The sequence below is a fragment of the Physella acuta genome, unplaced genomic scaffold, assembly GCF_028476545.2.
Source record: "Physella acuta isolate Inbredline_101_S28 unplaced genomic scaffold, ASM2847654v3 ptg000878l, whole genome shotgun sequence".
Classification (NCBI taxonomy): domain Eukaryota; kingdom Metazoa; phylum Mollusca; class Gastropoda; family Physidae; genus Physella; species Physella acuta.
Window position 1 is genome coordinate 474696 of NW_026732395.1, and position 25102 is coordinate 499797.

The following is a 25102-nucleotide window of genomic DNA, read 5'->3' on the forward strand; positions in this document are numbered from 1 at the left end:
CATCTGCACTATGTGTAGAACTGTAAATTACGTATTTATGTTTTGAGTAATGTTCTTTTTCCCAAACTGTTAAACACACATTTATTTACAGAAATTAAATAATTAATTTCATGTATAGTACTTTATTTTCAGAAAAAATATAAACGTCCACAGGCTTATTGACGTCACTTGATTTATTTATTTATTTTTACAAAAAATATTGTGGCTTCCATGGTATGCCTTGTAGGCAATTTAAAAGTTTAACGCATTATAAAGCTAAATGCACAGTGTGAAATCACAAGAGACGTGATTTGTTTTAAATCATAAATATTAGTTTGACGTTAACCTTAATAATTTATTCATTTATTATTCAAATAAGGTTCGAGCTCAGAAAATATTATAGAAATAAAACGATTTTTTAAAAAGATAAAAACATGTAAGCTGAGGTGTGAATGCTTTTTTGTGAGGTTGTGTGACAATGGGGGGGGGGGGGGGGAGATAAAGATCGTCAACTAAACAGTTATCCAGGGATAACGGGTAGTCAAGCATATTATAATCAACAGACAGGACGCAAGTACATTAGAAAAACAGCAAAGACTCATGCTGACCAAAAAGATATCTTTGGTGTTGTTAAAAGTGTTTTGAAAGGAGAAAGCGTGAGCTTTTTAGCAGACAATCGTTGACTCTCCCCGTCTGCACAGCATTGCTTTGTCGCTAAGCATGGACAATCGATGGGCTTCGTTTTGCAAGAAGAATCAGAGTTGTATGTGTTCCTTTGCTCTACCGTATGCTTCAGTTTTACCACTGAAATTGCAAGAAGCCTACCATACCAGATGGCAGTTGTCAGAAACATAAATTTCCTTCTGCCTTGGGAAAAAAAAATAAAAGCAAAGCAAGTGGAGCAAGCGTTGATAGAGTTTGACACAAAAAGTATAAAAGATTTTATGTATTTTAGTAAGATAGACGAAGTGGGGGATTATGAAGTAGTATACATCAAAAAGAAGGTTGTCCTTAAAACTGACTCTCTCCTAAACAGAAAATATAGGCTTTTGTTAAAAGGTATTAGGGCAATAAACGTTTTTAGCAAGAATGTTTACACAAACGTTATCTCTTTTATGATTAGGAATAGGATTAGTTCGTGCGAGAACTAAAATACGATCTCTACTTACTCTTGACTACAACAAAGAATGAACATTTGGATTGAAGACCCAGTGTGTCGGTCGCAGTGACCGTTACTTTAGTGGACCCCGGTGCGAAGATAGTTCGGGACACCGGCTCTGACTTTACTATGACACCGTCGCCTGAATTGTCAACAGCTACTGGCAGTGTAAAGCTAACATATGTGGGCTGTCCAGCTGCAGAGGCAATAACTTCGAGGTCGTGAGTACATCCATTGGGAAATGTTGGTGGCTGGGTATCTGTAAATAATTTATTAAATAATATGGATTATAAAGAAAGAACAAACGTTGTTACACTAGCTTCATTATCCACACACAACCACTTACCCAGCAACATTAATACCACTCGACAGGCCATTCACCAAACAATACACGAAATAAAACGCAGTAGAAATATTTAGAAGAGATTGAAAGGGAGTAGAAAGGATTGTTATTGATTGGAGAGTAGTTTAGTAGAGATGAGAGGAGATGTAGTGATCTTTTAACTATCACCATGGTCCATGAGTTCATTTAAAAGAGTGCGATAAGCTGTTGGGAAAAAGAGTTACAATAGTCGTTCACTAACTCGATACTAAAGCGTCCTCCGGCGCCAGGACAGGGTGCTTTTGGCGCCCCGTGCCTTCAGGTGAGCGCTAAAGCGCATACGTTCGTTTAAGTGAGTGCAATAGACTATGGATAAGTTGGGGTATTACAGTCGTTTACTAAGTTAAATCAGGCGGTTCCACCGGCGCCCCGGCAGGGTGCGATGTTGGAGCTTTTGGCCCCTCGGACTAGACTGTGAGCACTTTGCGTTTATACTTTCATTTGAGTTTTTGTTTATGTTCTGCGTTATTACTTGCGTTTAGATTTGCGTTTTTGTTTGCGTTTGTGTTTTTGTTTGCTTTTGTAATTGCGTTTGTTTTTGCGTTTTTGTTTCTGTTGGAATTTGCATTTGCGTTTGCTTTTGTGTTTGTGTTTGCGTTTTTGTTTGGGTATGTGTTTTTGTTTAGGTTTGTGTTTGCGTTTTATTTTGGATTTGTGTTTGTGTTTGCGTTATATTTGTGTCTGTTTTTGTTTTGGATTTGGTTGATTATTTTTAAGATTAATTCGAAAAGTAATATATTTCCTAAACCCTAGAATTTCATTGTTTGACGTTCACTTGGTGTGCAATTTTACTTAAAATCATGTCTATATACCCAGTTGCCATTCCCAGTAGTGTTATATTAGAAAAATTTTAAAAGTTTAGGGGTGTAAGGGAGATACTTCCCGCTTTATTTTTATTTGCCTGTGCTTCTATTTAGTAGTTATAAAATTGTGACCTGATGTAATTGTGTATGTCGTTTTTTTTTTACATTAAGAGCTGTAAATAGATAAAACTTTTATCCTCACTGTAGCAGAAGCAGACCGTAATTTTTAAATAGTTTACGCACAGAGTAAACATTGTGTGACAGTAAAATTTATCCCGATTCTCATGCAGGGAGTTTATTTAACCTTTTAAAATATATAGATCTGAGTGATTATTTTGCCTACTTGTCGAAAGTGGATTAAGAAGGTGCAGATAATTGTCCTTAAGAGATTGCATGCTTTCTGATCGGGTATAAACACAAAGATTTTTAGTCGTAACCTATGTGATGTCAACTTCTTTTAAAATAAGTTGATAAAAAGTGGAAAATAAAACAAATTTAAACAAATCTTTATATAAGCTCAGTTGTATCCTTTAAGTAGCCTACACACAATAACCTTTACAGTATCCTCCTTGTGTCCATTCTACCAGAATGGTACACAAAATTGTCGTTGGTGTTACGGGCTGGAAGCCTGGGTCACAGTTTAGGGTACACACGTCTTTGTACTTCGTTCCCGAAAGACACGTGTAATTTCCGTGTGCAACATAAGGGGGTGATCCGCAATCTCGTGCTTAGAAAACCATTGAAAATCATGGGTAAAATACTTTAGTTTAAATACTTAAGCAAATTACAAAACTTGTGTTGTAATTACATTACTAAATTCAAACTGTAGATTTACAAAATCAGACTAAATGATCTAGTTTATATACATTGAAATTCCAACTTGTTTACTAGTAGTTAAAATCGATATATATGTACTTTTTTTCTAAAAATGGGAAACTTTCTAAATGAGGTTTGAAATCATCTACAAAATCTTACGAACAGTATTTAACAGTTAAGTGCATACTGCTAACCCATTGACTCCAATTTGAAACGTTTTCTCTTTTAATTTCTTTTTTTAAAAATAGTATTAATAAGTTGGTGACATGTTAAGTATACAATTGGTGTACTAACATATGCACGTTGGTTTCGATCCACTCCAAGTTTTGTTTTCTTGACACGTCTGTGAATCAGCTCCGACCAACAGATAACCATCGTTACACACAGAAGTACACACGGAACCGTAGGCGTTGCTATGGGAACAGCTAACATTAGCATTTTCATCGGGCTCGTAGGGTGGACATCTTTTGACTGTTAAAAAAATAAAATTAAAAACACTAATCTATGCAGATTTCACGAAAATTGTTTATATTATTAATTATTTTACTTTGCTCATTTAAATAATGAAGCGTTTGGTAAAATATATTGACACTCGCCGCCCATTTCTGACTAGCATTTTTACAGAGAACAACCTTACTATGCAAAATATTTCACTAAGAGAAAGTGCCAATCATTGTCGAAGTCAATATTTACGAAATATTTTTATGAAGACATTTTGAAGGAATTCCTCCGTAATTATTAAAATGTTTATGAATTTATTAGGGCATTCTCTATTCAATATATATATATATCTCCTCAATATATATATATATATATATATGTATATATATATATATATATATATATATATATATATATATATATATATATATTGTAATTATGTATTTATTGAAGATATTTATGCGTTAAAAATATACTTACCAAAAAATTAAAGCATAAAACTTTAATGACAGTCTCTTCGCGTGAATTAGATCAAATAATTGCTTGTACTAGTCACAAACAAAAACAATATACACATTTAAGAAAAAATTCACCTATGACTGAAATAGTTTTTGTACACCGCCCAATGTTTTTTTGCTTGTCCTCAGCTGTAAACGTGACCGTGATGACGCCAATGTCAAAGAACGCCCCTGATTGTATGTCACTTTCAACTGGATAACTGAAGTTAGAGTTGTCTACCGCTGTTACTGGAGGCCATTGTACTGGAACATTTGAAAGTTTTGGTCCAGCGTACACTTCAATCTTTTGCGCTCCACAATTCAGTACTGGAGGCGCAATATCTAAAATAAATATTAGCACAATGTTTGAGGCTGCCTTAACTAAGCAACGAACAGCAGCGCACATTTATTGTTAGACATAAAAATGAAACATTATTTTAGAAAATCACATTATTTTTACTTTACCCAACACTATTTCTAGCTAGTTTAGTATTTGGCATTATTGTGGTTGTTCCACTTTGTTTACTCTAACCACAGACCAATTTGGTCAATTGTATACTTGCGCCCACGTAAGCCCAGCAGTCCTTGCCCCACCTTCTACTGATTTCTTTGGCCAGCCCACTTTCCACTACCGTAGGGAATGCCAATCTGATGATTGCATTGCGACGTTAGCCTCTTCCCTTCTCAGAGTCGTAAAGCAATACCTCCTTAACATTTGTATTGAAGATCCTTATTCTTCACTAGAGTGACAAGGCTGTGCCATTCCAGATCGGGGTGTTTAAGTTGAAGGCATATCTGGCTTTAGTGATACGGCTTTTTATACTCGTGTCTGCTCCCCCCATCTTTAATTTTATCTGAAATGTGGCATGCTTTACCTGGGTGTAAAATGTAAGCCCCCAGATCAATTACATCCTCTCTATTACCACCATGTGTAATACATATACATATTATATCATATCTATTCCTTTCCCGCCCCCCTATAGCCATCTCTAAATCCCTAGCTTTACATAAGCAAAACTATATACTGAAATCTTCACTCTACGCATTATAATCGTTACGTTACCGTTACAGATACAGTTCTTTGGTCGTGATAATGTCCTGGTAGGTAAGGTATTTGAACTGGGGGGTAGTGACGCTCTTTAGTTTTCTCAATAATTTAAGGCTTTCTACTTACTAACCTTTTGTAATTAACTATTGAATAGCAATTTTAAAAATAACATGCACATGCCCTATTGTGAAGTAAATAACCTTGTGCATCGGAAATTGCGCACCAAACGCACTAATCATCTTCACGGATTAACTGTTTATATTTTGTTTACTTCAGCTATCAATTTTTAAAAAATCCTTTTTAACCAATAACTAGCCCTCCCGGTCTGGCTCTGCAGTGGCTTTTGTAAAAGCCTATCCGTAAAGAACGTGTGTGTTTATTAAGCATCACATTCCAGGCGCTGCAAATATATAAAAATAAATAACACAAAATCTAACTCTTAACCTAAACATAACGACAACCAATCACTATCACAAACATCTTCTTAAATGAACATAAAACATAGACATAAGCCTTCTCCCCGCCTCGCACACATATAAACATATACCATAACCCTCATCACAACCTAAAGAATGAACGTAAATACAAACAAAAACATGAACCAACTCTCACCACAGCCACAAACATATACATACTCTCTCCCCTCGCCGCACTTCTAACAACCACATAAATTAAAAACATATACAAAACTCACCCTTGAACAAAAACTTAAACATAAACACTAAGCGTCACTAAAACCTCAAAACATAAACACACAAAAAAACATATATATATATATATATATATATATATATATATATATATATATATACACATATATATATATATATATATATATATATATATATATATATATATATATATATATATATATATATATATATATATATATGTATATATATATATATATATATATATATATATATATATATATATGTATATATATATATACATATATATATATATATATATATATATATATATATATATATATATATATATATATATATATATATATATATATATATACATATATATATATATATATATATATATATATATATATATATATATATATATATATATATGTATATATATATATATAAATATAAATATAAATATTTTATTAATGAAGGTGTGTTCGAAGAGAGTTTGTTGGCTGGTGTGATACTCCGTGAGGAGAAACCTCTAGAAGAGAGGGAGTTATTATAAAATGAAAAGGAGTTGGAGGCTAAAATTGCTTTAGATAAGAGGAGGTTGGAATTAGAATTTGGTAAGGTTAGTGGTGATGTCACTTCTCTAGTGGATCCTAAAAAGTTGTCGGTGAGGCAGGTGATTGCCAAATTTGGGAAATTAGTTCCTAAGTTTAATGAAATAGATTTGGTTGTCTTCTTTAACCCATTCGAGAGTTTAGCGAAGGCATGTGAATGGCCCGAAACTTCCATTACTGCTTTATTGAGCACGGTTCTCACAGGAAAAGCTGCAAACACATATCAGGCACTCTCTCAAGACGTTCAAACTAACTATGGGCTGGTCAAGACTGCCATTTTGAAAGCCTACGAATTGACTCCAGAGGCCTATCGGATAAAATTCCGAACACTCCGCAAGCTACCCACTCAATCCTATGTGGAATTTCTCTTCGAAAAAGAGAAAGTTTTCTCAAGGTGGCTAAATTCAGAGGAAGTTTCAGAGTTTGAGAAACTCAAATCACTTGTTCTGAGGGAGGAATTCCTAAAGTCCCTACCTGAAGACATACGTCATCACATCCTGGATAGTAAGATAGTCGACATCAAGAAGGCTGCTGAGTCGGCTGACACATATACGTTGGTGCATAAGAAACCACCAGTGTCAGGAAACCGCCTCAACCCTGTACTTCCCCTTTTTGGCAACAGTCCCCCTGTTGGCCAACACTTGAAGTCGTTATAGTCCAGAGAGAAGCCAAGATCAACTCTCAGTCGTCGAGCAGTATGCCAGTTCTGCAAGAGACTTGGTCACCTTATCAAGGACTGCTATAAGCGTCATCAATTTAACAGAGAGGTGGTGCGTACCTCTGCGCACAATGCTCGCATCCATCAAGCAGCCAGTTCAAATCTGAACTCTAGTCTTCGGAATGACACTAACCCTAAGTGTCCACAGGAAGGAAATCAAGTCTCCACCCATTACGTTCAGTCACATTTTGACTGTTCACGCCACATTCCAGTTTCTTCCGAGTCTACCGATCTCGAGGGATCGAGAAAGGTTGACTTAACATCTTTCATTGCAGAGGCTGTCATTAGCAAACCAGGTGATCCGTTGTCTCAGCGGAATATCACCGTCCTAAGAGACACAGGAGCGTCACAGTCACTTCTTTTGAAAAGCTCAATGGACATTACACCGGAGACGAACACCGGAAATGTTTCCATTATCCAAGGAGTGGGGGCAGAATCCACTGTAGTCCCTCTACACAAGTTTTCCCTGAAACATCATCTCGTCGAAGGTGAAGTCATTTTAGGAGTGATAGATAGTATTCCTGTCCCAGGAGTACACCTGCTTCTAGGTAATGACCTTGCGGGAAGCAAAGTATACCCCTATACGGTTCAAAACCCTTTGTCAACAGTTCCAGATAATGATAATGAACTATATCCTGCATGTGTGGTGACAAGAAGCCAGACCAAACAATTGGCTGACATAGCGCATGAACCACACCTACCATCATCGTCGGGAATCCATCTCCCAAACTGGAGTCTATGCTTCCAGAGAACACAAGCCTGGGCTTACCCCTGAGGATATCTCAGGAAGACATCATTAAAGCTCAACAAGTCGACGCGGAACTCAAAGCAATGGTCGAAAAATCTCTCTCAGCTGACGACGGGGAGTATTTCTCCGAGAACGACCTCTTCTTTCGTCGCTCTGTACCAGTGGATGCCTCACCTGCCGAACCATGGTTGGGTAAAAACCAGCTGTGGGTCCCTCCACCTTATCGGCATGAAATACTGAAACTGGCACATGACCATCCGATGTCAGCGCACCCAGGAGTCACGGAAACAATGGCGAAGATCAAAGAACTGTTTTTGTGGCCAAAGATGAAAAATGATGTGTCGCGTTACTGCAAAAGTTGCACGAGCTGTCAGTTGGCCGGGAAGCCAAACCAGAAAATTCCTAAGGCCCCTTTGAGTCCGATTCCTGTGTTAGAAGAACCCTTTTCCAAAATCATCATGGACTGCGTAGGTCCCATGCCTAAAACTAAGGCGGGCAACGAGTACCTACTTACCTTTATGTGTTCAAGTACCCGTTTTCCCGAGGCGTTCCCCTTACGGAACATTAAGGCAAAGACTGTAGTCAGAGCCATGACCCGGTTCTTCACTACCTTTGAGTTACCTAGAATCGTTCAAACAGACCAAGGCAGCAACTTCACCAGCCACCATTTTCAGGAAGCGCTAGCCAAGCTAGGCGTCACCCACGTCACCAGCTCAGCTTACCACCCTCAGTCTCAAGGTGTACTTGAGAGGTTTCACCAGACACTGAAAACCATGCTGAGAACGTTCGCTAAAAGTAACACCCAATGGGATGAAACTGTTCCATGGATTATTTTCGCCGCTAGAGACTGTGTTCAGGAATTTTACTCTCCTTTTCAGCTTGTGTTTGGACATTCTGTCCGTGGTCCCCTGAAGCTGATCCACGAGCTTTGGACAGATACCAGTAACCATCCAGTGGAGAACTTTGACGATTTTCACGTTCGATTGAAAGCGGTGTGCGAATTGGCTCACAAGAACTTAAGAAAGGCCCAAGTGAGAATGAAAGGACTGTATGATAAGAGTTCTCGTAAACGAACATTCAATCCAGGCGAGAAAGTTCTTGTGCTCGTGCCTAACCTGAACAATGCGTTATCCTTAAGATATTGTGGACCCTTTAAGGTGCATTCAAAATTAAGTGATTTGAACTATGTTGTCAATACGCCAGACAGAATAAAGAAACAGACAGTGTATCATGTTAACTCACTGAAAAAGTATTATGATAATTGTAGCAATTTTCATTCCACAGCTAAAATTACTTTACCTGTGTGTTCAAATGTTTCTGATGATGTGATACATGATAAACTGAAACCCCCAAAATTGGTAAATTCTTCCTTTTTAGATCATTTAAATGACCACCTTATGCATTTGTCCACTGAGGAAAGCCATAAATTGTCTCAGTTATTTGAGACATTTCCATCTATTTTTGGGGATGTCCCCAAAGAAGCAAAGGTACCACCTCATGATGTAGATGTAGGAGATGCAAAGGCTGTCAAACAACACCCCTATAGAGTTAACCCAGAAAAAGCTGTTTTGATAAAAGATGAAATTGATTACATGATCAAGAATGATATCATTGAACCCAGTTTCAGCAATTGGAGTTCCCCCTGCCTTTTAGTCCCGAAAGACGGTGGATCTTTCAGGTTTGTGACCGACTTTAGGAAGGTCAATGCGCTCACCAAAGCTGATTCCTACCCATTACCTCGAATAGAGGACGTTATTGATAAAGTTGGTCAAGCTAAGATTATTTCCAAAATTGATTTACTGTCAGGATACTGGCAAATCCCCTTATCTGACCGTGCAAAAGAAATATCTGCTTTTGTAACCCCTAATGGTTTTTATAGATACAAACGTATGCCTTTTGGTATGCGAAATGCTGGTCAAACCTTCCAGTGGGTCATTAACTCTGTCATTGCTGACATAGACCAATGTGAGGCCTACATAGATGATATAGTAGTATTTTCTAATACTTTTGAAGAACATATTGTTCAGTTGACTGACCTTTTTAGAAAATTGTCTGAAGTTAATTTTACTGTAAACCTGCATAAAAGTGATTTTTGTAAAGGTTCAATTACCTATTTGGGTTATCAAGTGGGAACTAACCAAGTTAGGCCCATTGAAGCTAAAGTAGATGCTATTGTGCAGTTGCCTCCTCCCAAAAATTGTAAAGAAATCAAAAAGTTCCTTGGGATGGCAGGTTACTACAGGCGGTTTTGTAAAAACTTTTCAGCTGTAGCTGAACCACTTACTGCCTTATTGAAAAAGGGTGTTGAGTTTGAATGGTCAACTAAATGTCATGAAGCTTTTTTAACCATTAAGTCATTTTTATCCAATGCTCCTGTTATGGCTGCACCAGATTTCAGCAAGCCTTTTAAACTTGCCATTGATGCTAGCAACTTAGCCATTGGCTCAGTCTTATTTCAGGAAGACAACATGGGGATTGACCATCCAATCGCTTTTTTTTCCAGGAAGTTAAATGAGAACCAAAAAAATTACTCCACTATTGAAAAAGAAGCTTTAGCTTTGGTTTTGTCCTTACAACATTTTGAAGTCTATGTCACTTCTTCTATCAATCCAGTCATGGTATTTTCTGACCATGATCCTCTTAAATTTACCTCTAAGTTAGGACAAAAGAATCACAGAATATTGAGATGGTGTTTATATTTCCAAAATTTTAATCTGGAAATTTCCCATATTAAGGGAACTGATAATGTTGTGGCTGACTGTTTGTCAAGGATGTAAAATTTTATTACCCACATTGATCATGTGACATGTTTTGTGGTTAGTTAAGACCATATAACAAGTAGTTTGTTTGGGTGACACTCACATGAATGTGAGTAGTCTCAGTTTTGAATTGTTTTTTCAAAATTACAATCACGTTGAATATTTTGTTTATTTTCAGGTGAACCTTATTTAAAGGTGGTTTTTCATTATATGTAATCTTTTATGATAATATGTCTCATATGACTCAGTTGATATTGTAGCTAGTCATTGAAATAAAGGATTTACCTTGTCGGGTTTACCACTTATAGTTCCACATGGAAATATTGTAATACCCCTTTCTGAGGGACTTTGATGTATTATTATTTTTTTAAAGGGTTACTCCCCTTTCACGAATTGTAACAGATTAAGTTACTTCCCTTTTATTTCCAGGGATGTTTTCACCTGGTATTAAGATTTTGGTTCACTACATTTGTAGAACATTTTATTTTATGCCAGATTGGTTCCTTATGTATGTTTTTGTGGAACCTATCTGCCACTTTCAAAAAGGGAGGGGATGTGACCTACTTAGGTCTGGTAATGTTTATTTTTACATTTGTTATAATACCATATATGGTCTGTGGCGGCCGAGGTTCGAGGGTGGCCCTGTTACGCAGTGGCCTGGATCCATTTATTTTTTTAAACAGATCTCTGAATTAGGTGATTATATTGTGACTGCTTTTACGAAACGTGTGAGAAGACTATTGTATTTAATGTAAGTGTTGTAGTAATAACTTAATAATAACTAAATAATAACCTAATAATGTCTGAGATGAATTTGATGTAAAAGGCGACAAAAATACTTAGGTTAATTAAAAATTATTACCTCTGCATATGCCAGGTACTGTCCATGATCTATTTGAAAGACATCTAATGGTGTCTGTTATATCAACGACGTAACCGGTTTTGCAGGTGAGGATACATTTAGACATATATGGGTAGCCTCCAAGACAACCGGTAAATTTACCGTTTTCTACTGTTGGTGGTGCAGCACATGCTATAGCTAATTTATATATATATATATATATATATATATATATATATATATATATATATATATATGTATATATATATATATATATATATATATATATATATATATATATATATATATATATATATATATATATATATATATGTATATATATATATATATATATATATATATATATATATATATATATATATATATATATATATATATATATATATATGTGTGTATATATATAATTTATGTTAAAAAAATTTAAACCGTTTTTAACGAAAGTATTATAATATTTGAAAACGATTTCTTCTTTTCCTTCTGCGTTATTAATTGAGTTTATGGCGGAGTATTTGAATACTCTCTTGCATAAGTATTTCGGAATATGTGTTTTAAAATATAAATCCACACACAATGAAGGATAAAGTTTTACCTCTGCAGAAGGGTTTCTGTACAGACCATTGTTGATTTTCATTACACTGAGCATTCGAAGATCCACTAATTTCGTATCCATCATCACATTTATATTCACACTCAGATCCGAATATAGGCTTATAGTTGTTCAGTTGAGGCTGACATGAGACTTTCCCGTTTTTTAAATTCGTGTACTCATTCGAACAACTCCTGACTTAAATATAAGGAAAACATTTTTTTTTAAATTCAAATGACATCCGTAAAAAAAGCAATTTAATTTTTTTTTTAAATAGATGGTTATTACCTATAACGGTAAACATTGAACTGCAATCAGCCATCCCTCCTCTATTGTCTTTAGCAATGTAGGTTACCTTATGAGTACCTTCCAGGAAATAAGTTCCAGACGACAGGCCTTGCGTCTGAGCAACACTATAATCATATATATATATAATTATATATATATATATATATATATATATATATATATATATATATATATATATATATATATAAAATTATTATTCTTCGTTCCCAATTGAAATATGGGGATTTTATTTAACACAACTAAGTGTTACGCGTGAAGATTTTATATGTCACATAGGCTGTTGACACCGATTTAACCCTGCTTTTCTTTCAGCATGTGCTTCTGTTATTGTGTCTTTTCCAAAAACTCGCTACAAGGCAGTAGGTGTATTATTTTGGAGTTTTTCTATTAGTCGGGTTGCTGTCCCAAGATATCGAGCCTCATCCTATCGAAAATGGGACTTTTCAGTCTAGCATCCATCAGCTTAACTGGCCTGACCACACATACCGCTTTGAATAGTTATTTAACTATAATATCATTAGAGTAACTAAATATTTTGCAACTCTAGATGTTCTATCGACACTGGTTTTATTTGTTTTATTGCATGTTTTTTTCTTGTTTTTTTTTAATGTAATGCCATCTTCCACTAGTCTGGACATAAAAAAGAAAGTATTTTTTTAACTGAAAAATTAAAATATCTCCTAGTAGTTCCTATAATACCTCCTGGAGGCTTCTGAAACTTTCTGATTGTAATTATAAAAAAATTATAAACGAATGTCTACTGATGTCTTTAATCCTAATGTTGATTTTTCACTTTTAAGTCATCTGCATTATATTCAAAGAATAGCTTTGAGTATTTTGTGAAATATATTTTACCTTACTTTATCCCCATCTGGATCTCTGGCTTCAGGTTCTTTCCACGAAACCAACACGGACATTTTGTTCTTCGGCGTATACAATGGTGAAGCTATAGTTGGACATGTTATTGTTGGTATTCTGTTCGGTGGCGGTTCTCCTAAATGAATAAAAAATGTCATGTGTCAAGAGACATTAAAAATGCAGTTATTCTATCCAGTATGCATCTATTCAGGATTGGAACTTGACTTCTCGTGGGTTTTTTTTTTTTGGTGTTTTTTTTTATTTTATTTTCTTTCATCCTCCAGGTTTTTTTTTTATTATAAGATCAGCAACCATAAATCGTTAATAAAAAAAAGCTAAATAAAAACTCCCGGAAAGTTCAAAACCAGTTAAATGATGGAATAAAATTATTTGTCATATTTTCACTTGCCGTATACTGAGAAAAGAGGAAATATTGTAATCGTGCACAAAAATCACATGGAATTTTGACAGTTTTCGCAGTTTTACACCTCAGTACTTCATCGTATACGATGTATTGGTGACTTATTTTAATCGGGCAAAAATTCTAAATCGAGATTTATCAAAATATCGGCGTTGTACGCGAAATCGAGTCGGAAACATTAGGCTTTGAAATTCTGTCCGTGTGTATGTGTGTCTGTGAACACGATAACTTGAGTACCGTTACAGCTAGGTTGATGGAATTTCATATACAAGTATTGTGTCAAATTTATAGTTCTTTATCAACTTTTACCCATTTCCGATAACCGGAAGTTGAACTTATTCTACTTTTAATTTTTCAAAAGCCTATAACTTGAATAGGCCGACTGTTTCAGATAGATAAATTAAATTTCACATATAAGTAAAAGATTTATTTATCTGCCTTATGTTTAATTTTGAGTAATTTATGTTTACCGGAAGTAGTAGTTTACCCTATTTCCAATTTCTCAAAATCGAATATGAATTTATAAAGTACTAATATTCTGCACTATTATACGCATATTGTTTTCCGTTCTCGTAGTGCGCCATTTTTTTCTACGTGATTCTATACTATTTTTAAAAGTTTAAGTTATTAAAAATCATGTCTATATCCCGAGTTGACATCCTCTATAGTGTAATAAAAGAATATTCGAGAAAGTTTAGGGTAGATCACTCCCGCTTTATTTCTTAAAAGATAAATCAGTTTTAAACGCAGAAGATAACCTTAAAATAGTTACATTTTATTCAATTACGTTAGCGTGTTACAGATCGCGTTAACATAATTTTGGTATTTGCTTTCCTATCAAGATATCGAAGTTCTAATAATTTGTCCACTAAATATTTCTGGCATATATTTTAAAATCTATTAAATTTAAAATTTAAAAACTAGTACACACAAAAAATACTTACTTCTCCGACGACAAAAAATAAAACATAATATAGCGCCAATTACGAGTACACCAAACAGAATTAGCCCTACTACACGTTTTTGTCTGTGATGGCTATTGGGATCAGAATCTGTAACTGTAAGAGAGATATAGATAGAATTATTAATACAAAATATAGCTACAGTGGTACATCGAGATACGAGTTTAATTTGTTCCAAAACATTGCTCTTATGTTACATTGTTCGTTTCTCAAAGCAGTTTTTTGCATTGAAAGTATATGAAATGGTATTCATCCGTTCCTATTTGCCTCCTAATTATTAACCCCCCTGTTATTGTTACGTATTTTTCATTTTTAAAAATGCGTTTTTAAATAACAATTTTGTATAAAAACATAATAAAGGAAAATGTGAAGAAATAAACTGGTTTTATAAAGTTAATATTCTTTAGAAATCGGCTTACTAAAGCTTATTGGAGCGGGTGGGGGAGGTGGAGGGTGAATGAGCTTTATTTAGTTCACTTACTCTATAAACTGTTAATGCTAAACTCTTTTGGTCACTTATTTAACTTAGGGGTCATCCATATATGGCGTCACGCTTTTTTTAGCTATTTTTACCCCCACCCCCTCCCCTCCGTCACAAAAAGCCAGACCCCTCCCCTAAAATGACGTCACACCTCAGCCTACAACCCCCTTCAAAATTACAGCTGAATTTTTTTAAAACATCGATATTTTTTCTATAATCTTGTCTGACCTCATTCAAATACAGTATTTTAATCAATTCCTATTACAATTTATTAAAACAGTTTTCTAAAACGTGAAATATCGTCTAAAATTCTTTTTCTAACATTGCTTTCTTATAATGCAAAAGTGTGACGTCGCATCATCTAACCCCCCCCCCCCCCCCTCTCCCCCTCTCCCCCTCATCACACATCGCCACAAAATTACGGAACCACCCTACGAGTGTGACGTCATTTATGGACGACCACCTTAACGTTGCACCTTTAATGTTAAAGGTTATCCCTAAGCTTAATTAAACAACTAAAATTCACTAAACACAGTGACCTTAAATGTTACTTGATAATCTCTATACTACTAAACCTCAAGTTTGTTTATTTGTTTGAATATTTATTTGTTTGTCTGATTTCGTACTGTAGAGAATCTACGCTATATAGAGAGCTGTAAAATACTATGTAGGTAGAGAACATTTTTTTCTTTTTAGACAGACTGTTAATCACAAATTTATTTAAAGACGTTAATTAATTAATTTATTTATTTATAGGTAGATTAACCACGTTAATTTTAAAGTTTTCAAACATTGACTTTACTTCTGGGAAAAGTGACGTCACATGTATTTGTTTACTTTTTAGTATAATAAAATGGCGGCTCCAATACAATATTTGGTAGCCTATTCAGATCTTCAACGCGTTATAAAGCTAATTTTCTGTCGGCTTTAACTTTAACAATACGTCCGTTTGCTTTATTTATTACGTTCCAACACTTAAATTAACTTTCAACTGTCTTTTTCATTTAGTTTTACAATACATTTTCTCTAGCTCTACAATCTGTCCAAGAAAGTTATTTATAGATCTAGATCTAGAATCTAAGTCAAACCAAAGATTAATTAGTTAAAAATACAAACCATTTTAAAGTCATATTACATTTTTGAGTTTCTTTATTAAACTTTAGTCTTTACATACTTGGTATAAATCTTTGTGATTTATCTATCTAGATCTAGAATAGACTCGGTCTAATCTAGAATCTAGCCAGCAAGAGTTACGCAAAAATAAAAACTAGACTTAAGCAAACCAGCTGTAGAATCTAGATAATTCTTTCTAGATCTAGATAATAATGAGTTTCTACAGTAAACTATTTCAGCCCTTTATTATTTTATATAAATCTTTGTTTGTTTAGCGATGCAATTGGCTAATTTAAGATAAAATTTAATTTGAAAGTTACTAGATCTAGATCTAGATGCGCGTAAATCAACTTGCGTAAGAAGACTCAAAGTATTATTATATAGCACAAAAAACATCAGTGACGTCACGAGTCTAGATAGCTAAGTTGTTAGTGTAATAGGCTTTCATGCGGGCGGCACGGGTTCTTGACACATCATGTCAATGTTAAAAAAAAAATTCTATTTTTTTTTAGATGTGAATGATAAAGTTGCCTATCTGAACTTGGCAGGATACAGGGCTGGTGAAATAGAGTTCATCTGTTTCTTTGTCCTAAGCATATGAAGGGATAGTGTGGTCAGAGACATGCTAGGCCGGAATCGTTTTTTTAAACGATAAAAACTTGTTGTCTGAGATTTGGCGGAACACTGGGCAGGTGAAGTAGAATTGAGTAAGTCACCTGTGACGTCAGTATATGAAGGGTTAGTATGGTCAGACCTATGCTCAGCCAAAATCGGTGTTAAGATAAAAAACGTCTTTTTGAATGTGGGGTCTGGTTATTTTGTGATTATAAGTGACAGATGTGATTTCATTTATGGATGACTCCCGAAACCCACAGTTATCCAAGGGATGACCGGGTAAGTCTAGTTTATTGTTACTTTTGCTTAATTTTCGTTACCGCTTTTCTCTTTAATCCTCTCCAGAGTTTCTTCCAGGCATCTCTTCGGGGGGATTTTATATAGAAAATATATACATTTAACGGTGTCCGCCCCCTCACCCCCAAAGAAAGTCTACCGCCCCCTCCCCCCCCCCCCCCCCCCGAAAATTTCAAGTGCCCCCCGGAGAAAAAAGTCTGGAAGAAACACTGATACTCTCTGACTTTTTCGCCACGATTTACCCATTTTCACTTGATTTGCTTTAAATCCCTTTCAGAATGTTGCGGAAATTAGTTAAACAAAGTCACAAAATAGCCTTAATGTACGATCAGTTTGAACTAGTTCAAATTTTTGTTTGCAATGAACTCTAAAACACACGGATCCGACTACTCGTATCTCAAATTTTTGCTCGTAATTGAAATCACTCTCTCAACTGCTCGTATCTTGAAAATCTATTTCGAATTACTCGTGGTACTACTGTCAAGAGAAACAAACAGATACATGTCCAATTAATGGTTAATACATACAGAGATACAGATGCGGACATATTCACAGATAGTTCTTAAAGTACAAATAGAAATACATCAACATGTACAGGTACATAAACATGTACAAATAGGTAAAGAAAAAGGTGAAAATAAAATAAGTAGAAGCGAGAGCAAAGGGAAAAACAGATTCAGTTATAGGTGAAGGTAGAATGACTAGAAACAAGAACGGGTAAGGTACAAGCATAAAGTGTAAAATATGAGGTGTGAGATGTGAGGTGTGAGGTGTGAGGTGTGAGGTGTGAGGTGTGAGGTGTGAGGTGTAATTTGTAAGGTGTAAGCTTTAAGCTGTAGGTGCAAGGTGTGTAAGGTGTGAGTTGTCAGGTGTAAGATGCAAGGTAAAAGTTACAAGGTGTAAGGTGTAAGGTGTAAGGTGTAAGGTGTAAAGAGTAAGGTTAAGATGTAAGGTGTAAGGTGTAAGGTGTAAGGTGTAAGGTGTAAGGTGTAAGGTGTAAGGTGTGAGGTGTGAGGTGTAAGGTGTAAGGTGTAAGGTGTAAGGTGTAAGGTGTAAGGTGTAAGGTGTAAGGTGTAAGGTGTAAGGTGTAAGGTGTAAGGTGTAAGGTGTAAGGTGTAAGGTGTAAGGTGTAAGGTGTAAGGTGTAAGGTGTAAGGTGTAAGGTGTAAGGTGTAAGGTGTAAGGTGTAAGGTGTAAGGTGTAAGGTGTAAGGTGTAAGGTGTAAGGTGTAAGGTGTAAGGTGTAAGGTGTAAGTTGTAAGGTGTAAGGAGTAAGGAGTAAGGAGTAAGGAGTAAGGTGTAAGGTGTAATGTGTAAGGTGTAAGGTGTAAGATGTAAGGTGTAAGGTGTAAGGTGTAAGGTGTAAGGTGTAAGGTGTAAGGTGTAAGGTGTAAGGTGTAAGGTGTAAGGTGTAAGATGTAAGGTGTAAGGTGTAAGGTGTAAGGCGTAAGGCGTAAGGTGTAAGGTGTAAGGTGTAAGGTGTAAGGTGTAAGGTGTAAGGTGTAAGGTGTAAGGTGTAAGGTGTAAGGTGTAAGGTGTAAGGTGTAAGGTGTAAGGTGTAAGGTGTAAGGTGTAAGGTGTAAGGTGTAAGGTGTAAGGTGTAAGGTGTAAGGTGTAAGGTGTAAGGTGTAAGGTGTAAGGTGTAAGGTGTAAGGTGTAAGGTGTAAGGTTAAGGTGTAAGGTGTAAGGTGTAAGGTGTACGGTGTAAGGTTAAGGTGTAAGGTTAAGGTGTAAGGTGTAAGGCGTAAGGCGTAAGGCGTAAGGCGTAAGGTTAAGGTGTAAGGTGTAAGGTGTAAGGTTAAGGTGTAAGGTTAAGGTGTAAGGCGTAAGGCGTAAGGCGTAAGGTGTATGTATGTATGTATGTAGTATTTTTGTATTTTTGTATTCACTTGACATCCATTTTCCGTGTATGCATTCGACTACTTTTGCTGTTGTATATCCATCATTGTCATCATTAATCTCACAAACTGTTCCTTCTGGCAGATACTTTCCGTCATGCTGTGCATATTCTAATTTCTCTTTATTTATGTGCGTACATGACTCCATGTTTATAATAGTCTCTTCTGAGCATGCAATCTATAATAGTGGGACAGAAACAAATATATAACCTTTTTGGGAAAGTAATGCATGTAGTTAACGTTGCTTGTTTTTGTTTTGTTTTTGTAATTCTGAAGCTATACTCTGGTCTTAAGTTCGTTGTCCATTACTACGTTAGACCGAGTCTGCTAAGTTCTTCAAACATATTAGGGAAAGCAAAGGTGGCGACATTATCACTTTATAGAACGAGGTTAGCGAAACAGAGAAACTCTACTTTATCAGCCACATTGATCACAACCAGTGTTTCTTCCAGACTTTTTTTTTCTCCGGGGGGGGGGGGGGGGGCGATAGACTTTCTTCGTGGGGGGGATACTGTTAAAAGTATATATTTTCTATATAAATTATAAAAATATCATTTCGTTCGGGGGGGGGGGGGGGGGGGCGGTAGAAGAGATGCCTGGAAGAAACTCTGACAACAATGACCAAAACAAAACAACCATAACGATAAATTGCGCGCAATAAAACTGAATTATTTATCATCTGACGGTCGGATGTTTATTGCATTTTACAGATTGGGTTTCGAAAAAAAATTTAATAATTAATTTTAGCATGCAAAAAGGGGCATACACAGGACCACAAGATTCTATTAATTTCACAATTGAATTGTATAGTTATGTATTTCCACTTTTATTTATAAAGCATCTATTTCGACAGCACAGTCAATTCGCGCTTTAACAAATCATGTGGTTTTTTTTTGTAAAGTCAAGGGTCGCATTTCTTTTTTTTATAAAATTTATAAATTTATAAATGAAATTATCACGACTTGATAAACAGAAACCTACCTTCATAATTGATAACAAACACAAATCGATAGCATTTAACAGTTTGAATACAAAACTAAGGACTTCCAAAAAGCATGTTGCTAAATCAGTTTCCCTGGTACTACGCCTAACCTACTAAACAGTTAAGTAAAAAACAGAAAGAATCGTTAGTTACTGACCTCTGGGTGGGCGAGTTGTCCTTTTATGTCTACTTCGCTTGCTATACTGCATTTTGGCAAGAAAAAGATTACCGACAATAATAATAGCAATTCAAAATTCAACAACTTAGACACACTCCGCGGCATTTTATTTTTTGTTCACCAACTAGAAAGCAAAAGCATTCAATTGTATATATATATATATATATATATATATATATATATATATATATATATATATATATATATATATATATATATACTGAAACAGACTGCTCAAACTTTTCTCAACTTAATGATGCATAAAGTATGGCTGTGACTACTTTTACCAGGATGTAGTGCTGAATTTACAACTCAGTGGCGTATAAATCTCGATATAGAAGTAATTTTAAACTGTTGGTTTTTTTCAAGGCTATATATATATATATTTATATATATGTATATATACAATGTACGTATGTATATTTGTCTGCATGGTATGTATGCATTATTACACCTTTCATCCGATCGCCATGAAACTTTGGGACGTTGTTGGGAATTTGAGATTACTCCTGGGGAGGTTTTTGGGCAAAAGAAAATTTCAAATTCGCAAGATGGCGCCCCAGTAGGGCGCGATTAGATTTTTCTCTATACATACGGTATAAAAACTAAAAATCGATTCCGGTTTGACACCGTTCATTCGTTCACCATGATACTTGGAGAGTTGATGAGAACACCACAGGGGCGATTTCTGCAAAAATGGCTTTTTTAAGTTCACAAGGACGGTATAAGAAAAATAAAAATCTAATGTGGTTCGACTACGTTCATCCAAGTGCTATGAAACTTGGTAAAGTTGATGAGAATACTCCTGCGAAAGTTTCTGCGATAAAAGATTTAAATTTCTAATGGGCGTCGCCTGAGATGGTGCGATTTTGTTTAAGATACGGTTTGGCACCTATAGTTCCAGAGCAGTTAACTTAACACTTGTTATTCGTTAATTGGGCGTCATGCATAGCGTGGTAAGGGTACTACTATATCCAGCGGTAAAACTGTATAAGGTGGAGCCGCCGGCGCCCCGGCGATTACGTAAAACGAAGCGCCCTGAGCACCTCTGTGAGAACTATGGCGCCTACATTTGTTTTTATAAAAAGGCTATACACTAAAGACACTATGGACAACAATAATCGTTGACTATATCGAATCAGGTGCATCCTCCGGCGCTCCACAGGGTGCGGTATATCTCCCTGGGCTTTCCCGTTTTAAACAGTTCGATTGAATATGGTTAAGATGTAATATTATAGTAGTTAACTACATTGAATCAGGACGTAATGAAAGCCTTAAGTGTACGTTAATTACTCACAGTAATTTCACTGTAACAATAACTGCCTAAGAGTAGGGCACGTAGAGGGGCGCTATCGTGAGCCCCCGATTACACTACCGCAGGGGTGCCCGTACGTAACGTGGCTCGGTTTAGCCATTGGATGTCATTTGCCGGCTCGTTAATATTGTGGGGAACTACGTAAAACGAACGTGCTCACATGATAGAGCAGGGCTACAAATTGTACCCTGCTGGTGTGGCGGCGGACGCACTTGATTATGTTCATTGTAAGTCTCTAAAACCCCATCTGAACGTAGGCGCTCAAGCGCTAACGCGATAGTCTGGGGCGCCAGGTAGCATCATTCAGGAACGTGCTTATTCAAATTGGCAAGCGACTATGACGCTCCATCTAATCCATTGTCTATTGCACTGTTTAGAACGAACGTTGGGGCCATTGCACTCATGAGAAAGACCAGGACGCAAAACCGCAACCTGCCGGGGCGCCTGATTCGTAGTTAACAGGGAAGCCCAGGGCGCTTCGGTGCACGCAATAGCTGAGGTGCCGGCGACAGTTTTTAAAATTTGCAAGGGGTGGGAGCATTTCTATTCTTCACTATATATAAAAATTACATTAGGTTAAAATTAGGTTAAAATTAAAAAGGTTAAATTAGAAAAAAATTGAAACCTCTACAGGAGTTTTTTTTTTAGTTTTTTTAATGACAAATAAAAGGTGTCCGCCTCTGGACGTCTAATAAATATTGAAATAGTGGGTAGATATTAATTCAAACGTAAGCATATTTACACAGGTGAAGTAAAGCACACTCGTATGTTACATATTTGCACACTTTTCCTGATCTTGTTTACATTATTACCTAACGTAAATTTCAAGGTAAGATGAGTGCAGGAAAAAATATTTTTAAATTATTTAGAATTCTAAATTTTCTCCTTCAAAATCAAACATCGACTAGTGTCGTGATGCTCTATTATATTGTACGCAGTTGGTTTAGGTTACGTTAGGTTAGGTTAGGTAGGTTAGGTTAGGTTAGGTTAGGTTAGGTTAGGTTAGGTTAGGTTAGGTTAGGTTAGGTTAGGTTAGGTTAGGTTAGGTTAGGTTAGGTTTGGTTTGGTTTGGTTTGGTTTGGTTTGGTTTGGTTTGGTTTGGTTTGGTTTGGTTTGGTTTGGTTTGGTTTGGTTTGGTTGGGTTGGGTTGGGTTGGGTTTGGTTGGGTTGGGTTTGGTTGGGTTGGGTTTGGTTGGGTTTGTTTGGTTTGGTTTTTGGGACGGTTTGGTTTTGTTTGGTTAGATAAGATTGGGTTGGGTTAGGGTAGGTTGTTATATTACAAATATAATATTTAAAAATCTTAGCTAACAGTGTTTATTTTTTTCCACGAAAGTACTTGAGCCTAGAAAAAAATATATTTTATGAAATTAAATAGACACGTAATTCTTTTTTTCTCTGCTCAAACAAATCACTGCCAAACTAAAAATTATATGTTTACCTTCCTTATTTGAATAGTTACGGTTTATTGAAATCAATTCAGCCACTAAGGGTAGTTGGTCTTCAGAATGTCAACAGACATATGTCTTAAACATTCGATTCTGGTATTGGCTTGTCTGGCCGGTTAAGCTTTTGCTTGTAATCCCTGTGTAGACAAAAGCGTTACAGGCAAATAAAGAAAGAAAAAAATACGCATGGCGTATAGAATATTGACACTTATTGTGTTTGTGGGGAGGGGGGGGGGAATCCATACATACTAGTTTATAAAGAACGAGGTAGAAAAAGAAGAATTATTTACTCAATTAATATTTGTTACATGCATTGGCGTAGGCAGGGTGTTAAGTGGTTAAAACTCCACCCCCACCCACGCCCACCCCCATTCATCTAAAAAAAAGTATTGCCATAATACCTCTGTAACTTACTTTAATCTATTTCTCAATAAAGAATACATGTAAATATATGTTCAGATATTATTACAGCTATCTAAAAACTGACGCTATGTACACTTTGCTTATCCCACCCAACCCACCTTACTTCCTGAACGGGACAGGCCGTACTATTGTACAGCGGCTTTAATGAGTCAACACAAGCACGGCCTGTCCCGTCTAGGTGGTAAGGTAGTCCTGTCACTTCAGGTTTATAATCTTAAAGAGCAATTATTTACTTAGCTTATGCCCAAACCAATTGGAGGGCCAGAGATAACACATGTAGGGTTAGATGAGACAGAGTAGTTCAGTGCACCCCATGCGTATTGTCTCAACGACAAAAACGTTGAGTTTCTCTCCAACAGTGTTGATGAGAATAAGACCCTTCCAATCGTCTCAAACGAGACTGTCGTAGAGAATTAATAAAAAACTCAAAACTCCGAAGACTCTATATTTTATGGTTAAAAAAAAGAAACGAAACGAGAAATGTAGCTGAAGATTCCAGCCATTTTGTTTTGACGAGAGCTAGTCCAGATCTAGATCCTCTAGATCTAGATCTACTTGATCAACGATTTACACTGATGTATAACCTACGTAAATCTGCAAGATCTAGATTTAAATTTAGATCTAGAATCTAGAAATCTACATTATTGACTAGAGAGAAAAGTTAAAAGTATGCCTAGTGCCTCGTAAGTAAATGATAGACTTAGCTAGATCTAGAATCTAGAATCTAGATCTAGATTGTATTTAAAAAAGTATTTTACCTAGTAAGACCAAGTCATTTGTGATGATTGATACAATATGTATTTTTATAAATAATTCTATATCTTTTTAAATGTTTGTTTTGCAAAATATGCTGATTTGCAGGCAGGATATATATATATATATATATATACATATATATATATATATATATATATATATATATATATATATATATATATATATATATCTTACATTATCATTTAGTGGTTTGTCTTACAAATTTGAATTATTTACTTAATTTGTCTTAACTGCTCAACAGGAACTAGGCATACCTAATGAGCGTCAAGCTGATACAGTAGATGTACAGAAGAGTTTATACACAAGGTAAATATTGATAAATTTTAAGTTTTCCTTTTTTTAGGGATACATGTAGTGTTTTGGGAGAAAGGAATTAAATTATTTAAATTAGGCCTAATAGTTTATTTCTCTAGCTTATGTTTCACTTAAAAGAACTTAAATTTTTCCCCCTTTATCACTAAAGCAAAACTTTATAGATATCTATGCCATGATTCATCCCATTAAATCACTTTTTTCTTGTTTTGTTTTGATGTATTAAACTAAAGATTTTTTTTTTTTGCTAATGTTATTATTTCAGATGGATTTTTAAGAAAATCATTGTTTTGTTTCAGGAAGTGAAAAGTGTTGTGAAAGGCAACTAATACTTCCATCTACCATAGTTAAACAAGAATCTGCAAATGGCGATAATTGCAATAATCCTGATATATTCATGTTTGGCTGTATATGCATAAATAAATTATTTCGCAAACTTTGATGTATTTGGTTTTCTTACTGTGTACATAAGATGCGAGTGATTGAAAGCTGAAAAGTGTAGTATGTAGTAATAGTATTCCCAGCACAATTTAACATTAAAACAGTTGAAGCCCTGTGACCTACTTAGGTCTAGTAATGTTTTATTTTTAGTTTGACATTTGTTATAATACCATATATGGTCTGTGGTGCAATAACCGGTTTTTTCCCGC

General features: G+C 35.5%; 1 protein-coding gene across 3 annotated transcripts in view; it reads right to left on the reverse strand.

Annotated features, from left to right (window-relative positions):
- LOC131952581 (sushi, von Willebrand factor type A, EGF and pentraxin domain-containing protein 1) overlaps nt 1-20423 on the reverse strand; it is a 35289-nt gene extending 14866 nt beyond the window's left edge. Inside the window, exons 1-12 of one of the 3 annotated variants that reach the window (XM_059315323.1) lie at nt 20412-20423; nt 20160-20304; nt 19012-19198; nt 14601-14714; nt 13233-13371; nt 12357-12481; nt 12072-12266; nt 11483-11659; nt 4174-4419; nt 3434-3610; nt 2877-3050; nt 1149-1397 (exon numbers count right to left, since the gene is read on the reverse strand). In XM_059315323.1, coding sequence (XP_059171306.1) covers nt 1149-1397; nt 2877-3050; nt 3434-3610; nt 4174-4419; nt 11483-11659; nt 12072-12266; nt 12357-12481; nt 13233-13371; nt 14601-14714; nt 19012-19198; nt 20160-20285 — 1909 coding nt within the window. In that variant the 5' untranslated portion in view covers nt 20286-20304; nt 20412-20423. Of the gene's footprint in view, nt 1-1148; nt 1398-2876; nt 3051-3433; nt 3611-4173; nt 4420-11482; nt 11660-12071; nt 12267-12356; nt 12482-13232; nt 13372-14600; nt 14715-19011; nt 19199-20159; nt 20305-20401 lie in introns of those variants that run through there. The other 2 variants (XM_059315324.1, XM_059315325.1) reach the window with 2 other exon arrangements.
- Between the last annotated feature and the right edge of the window lie 4679 nt (nt 20424-25102).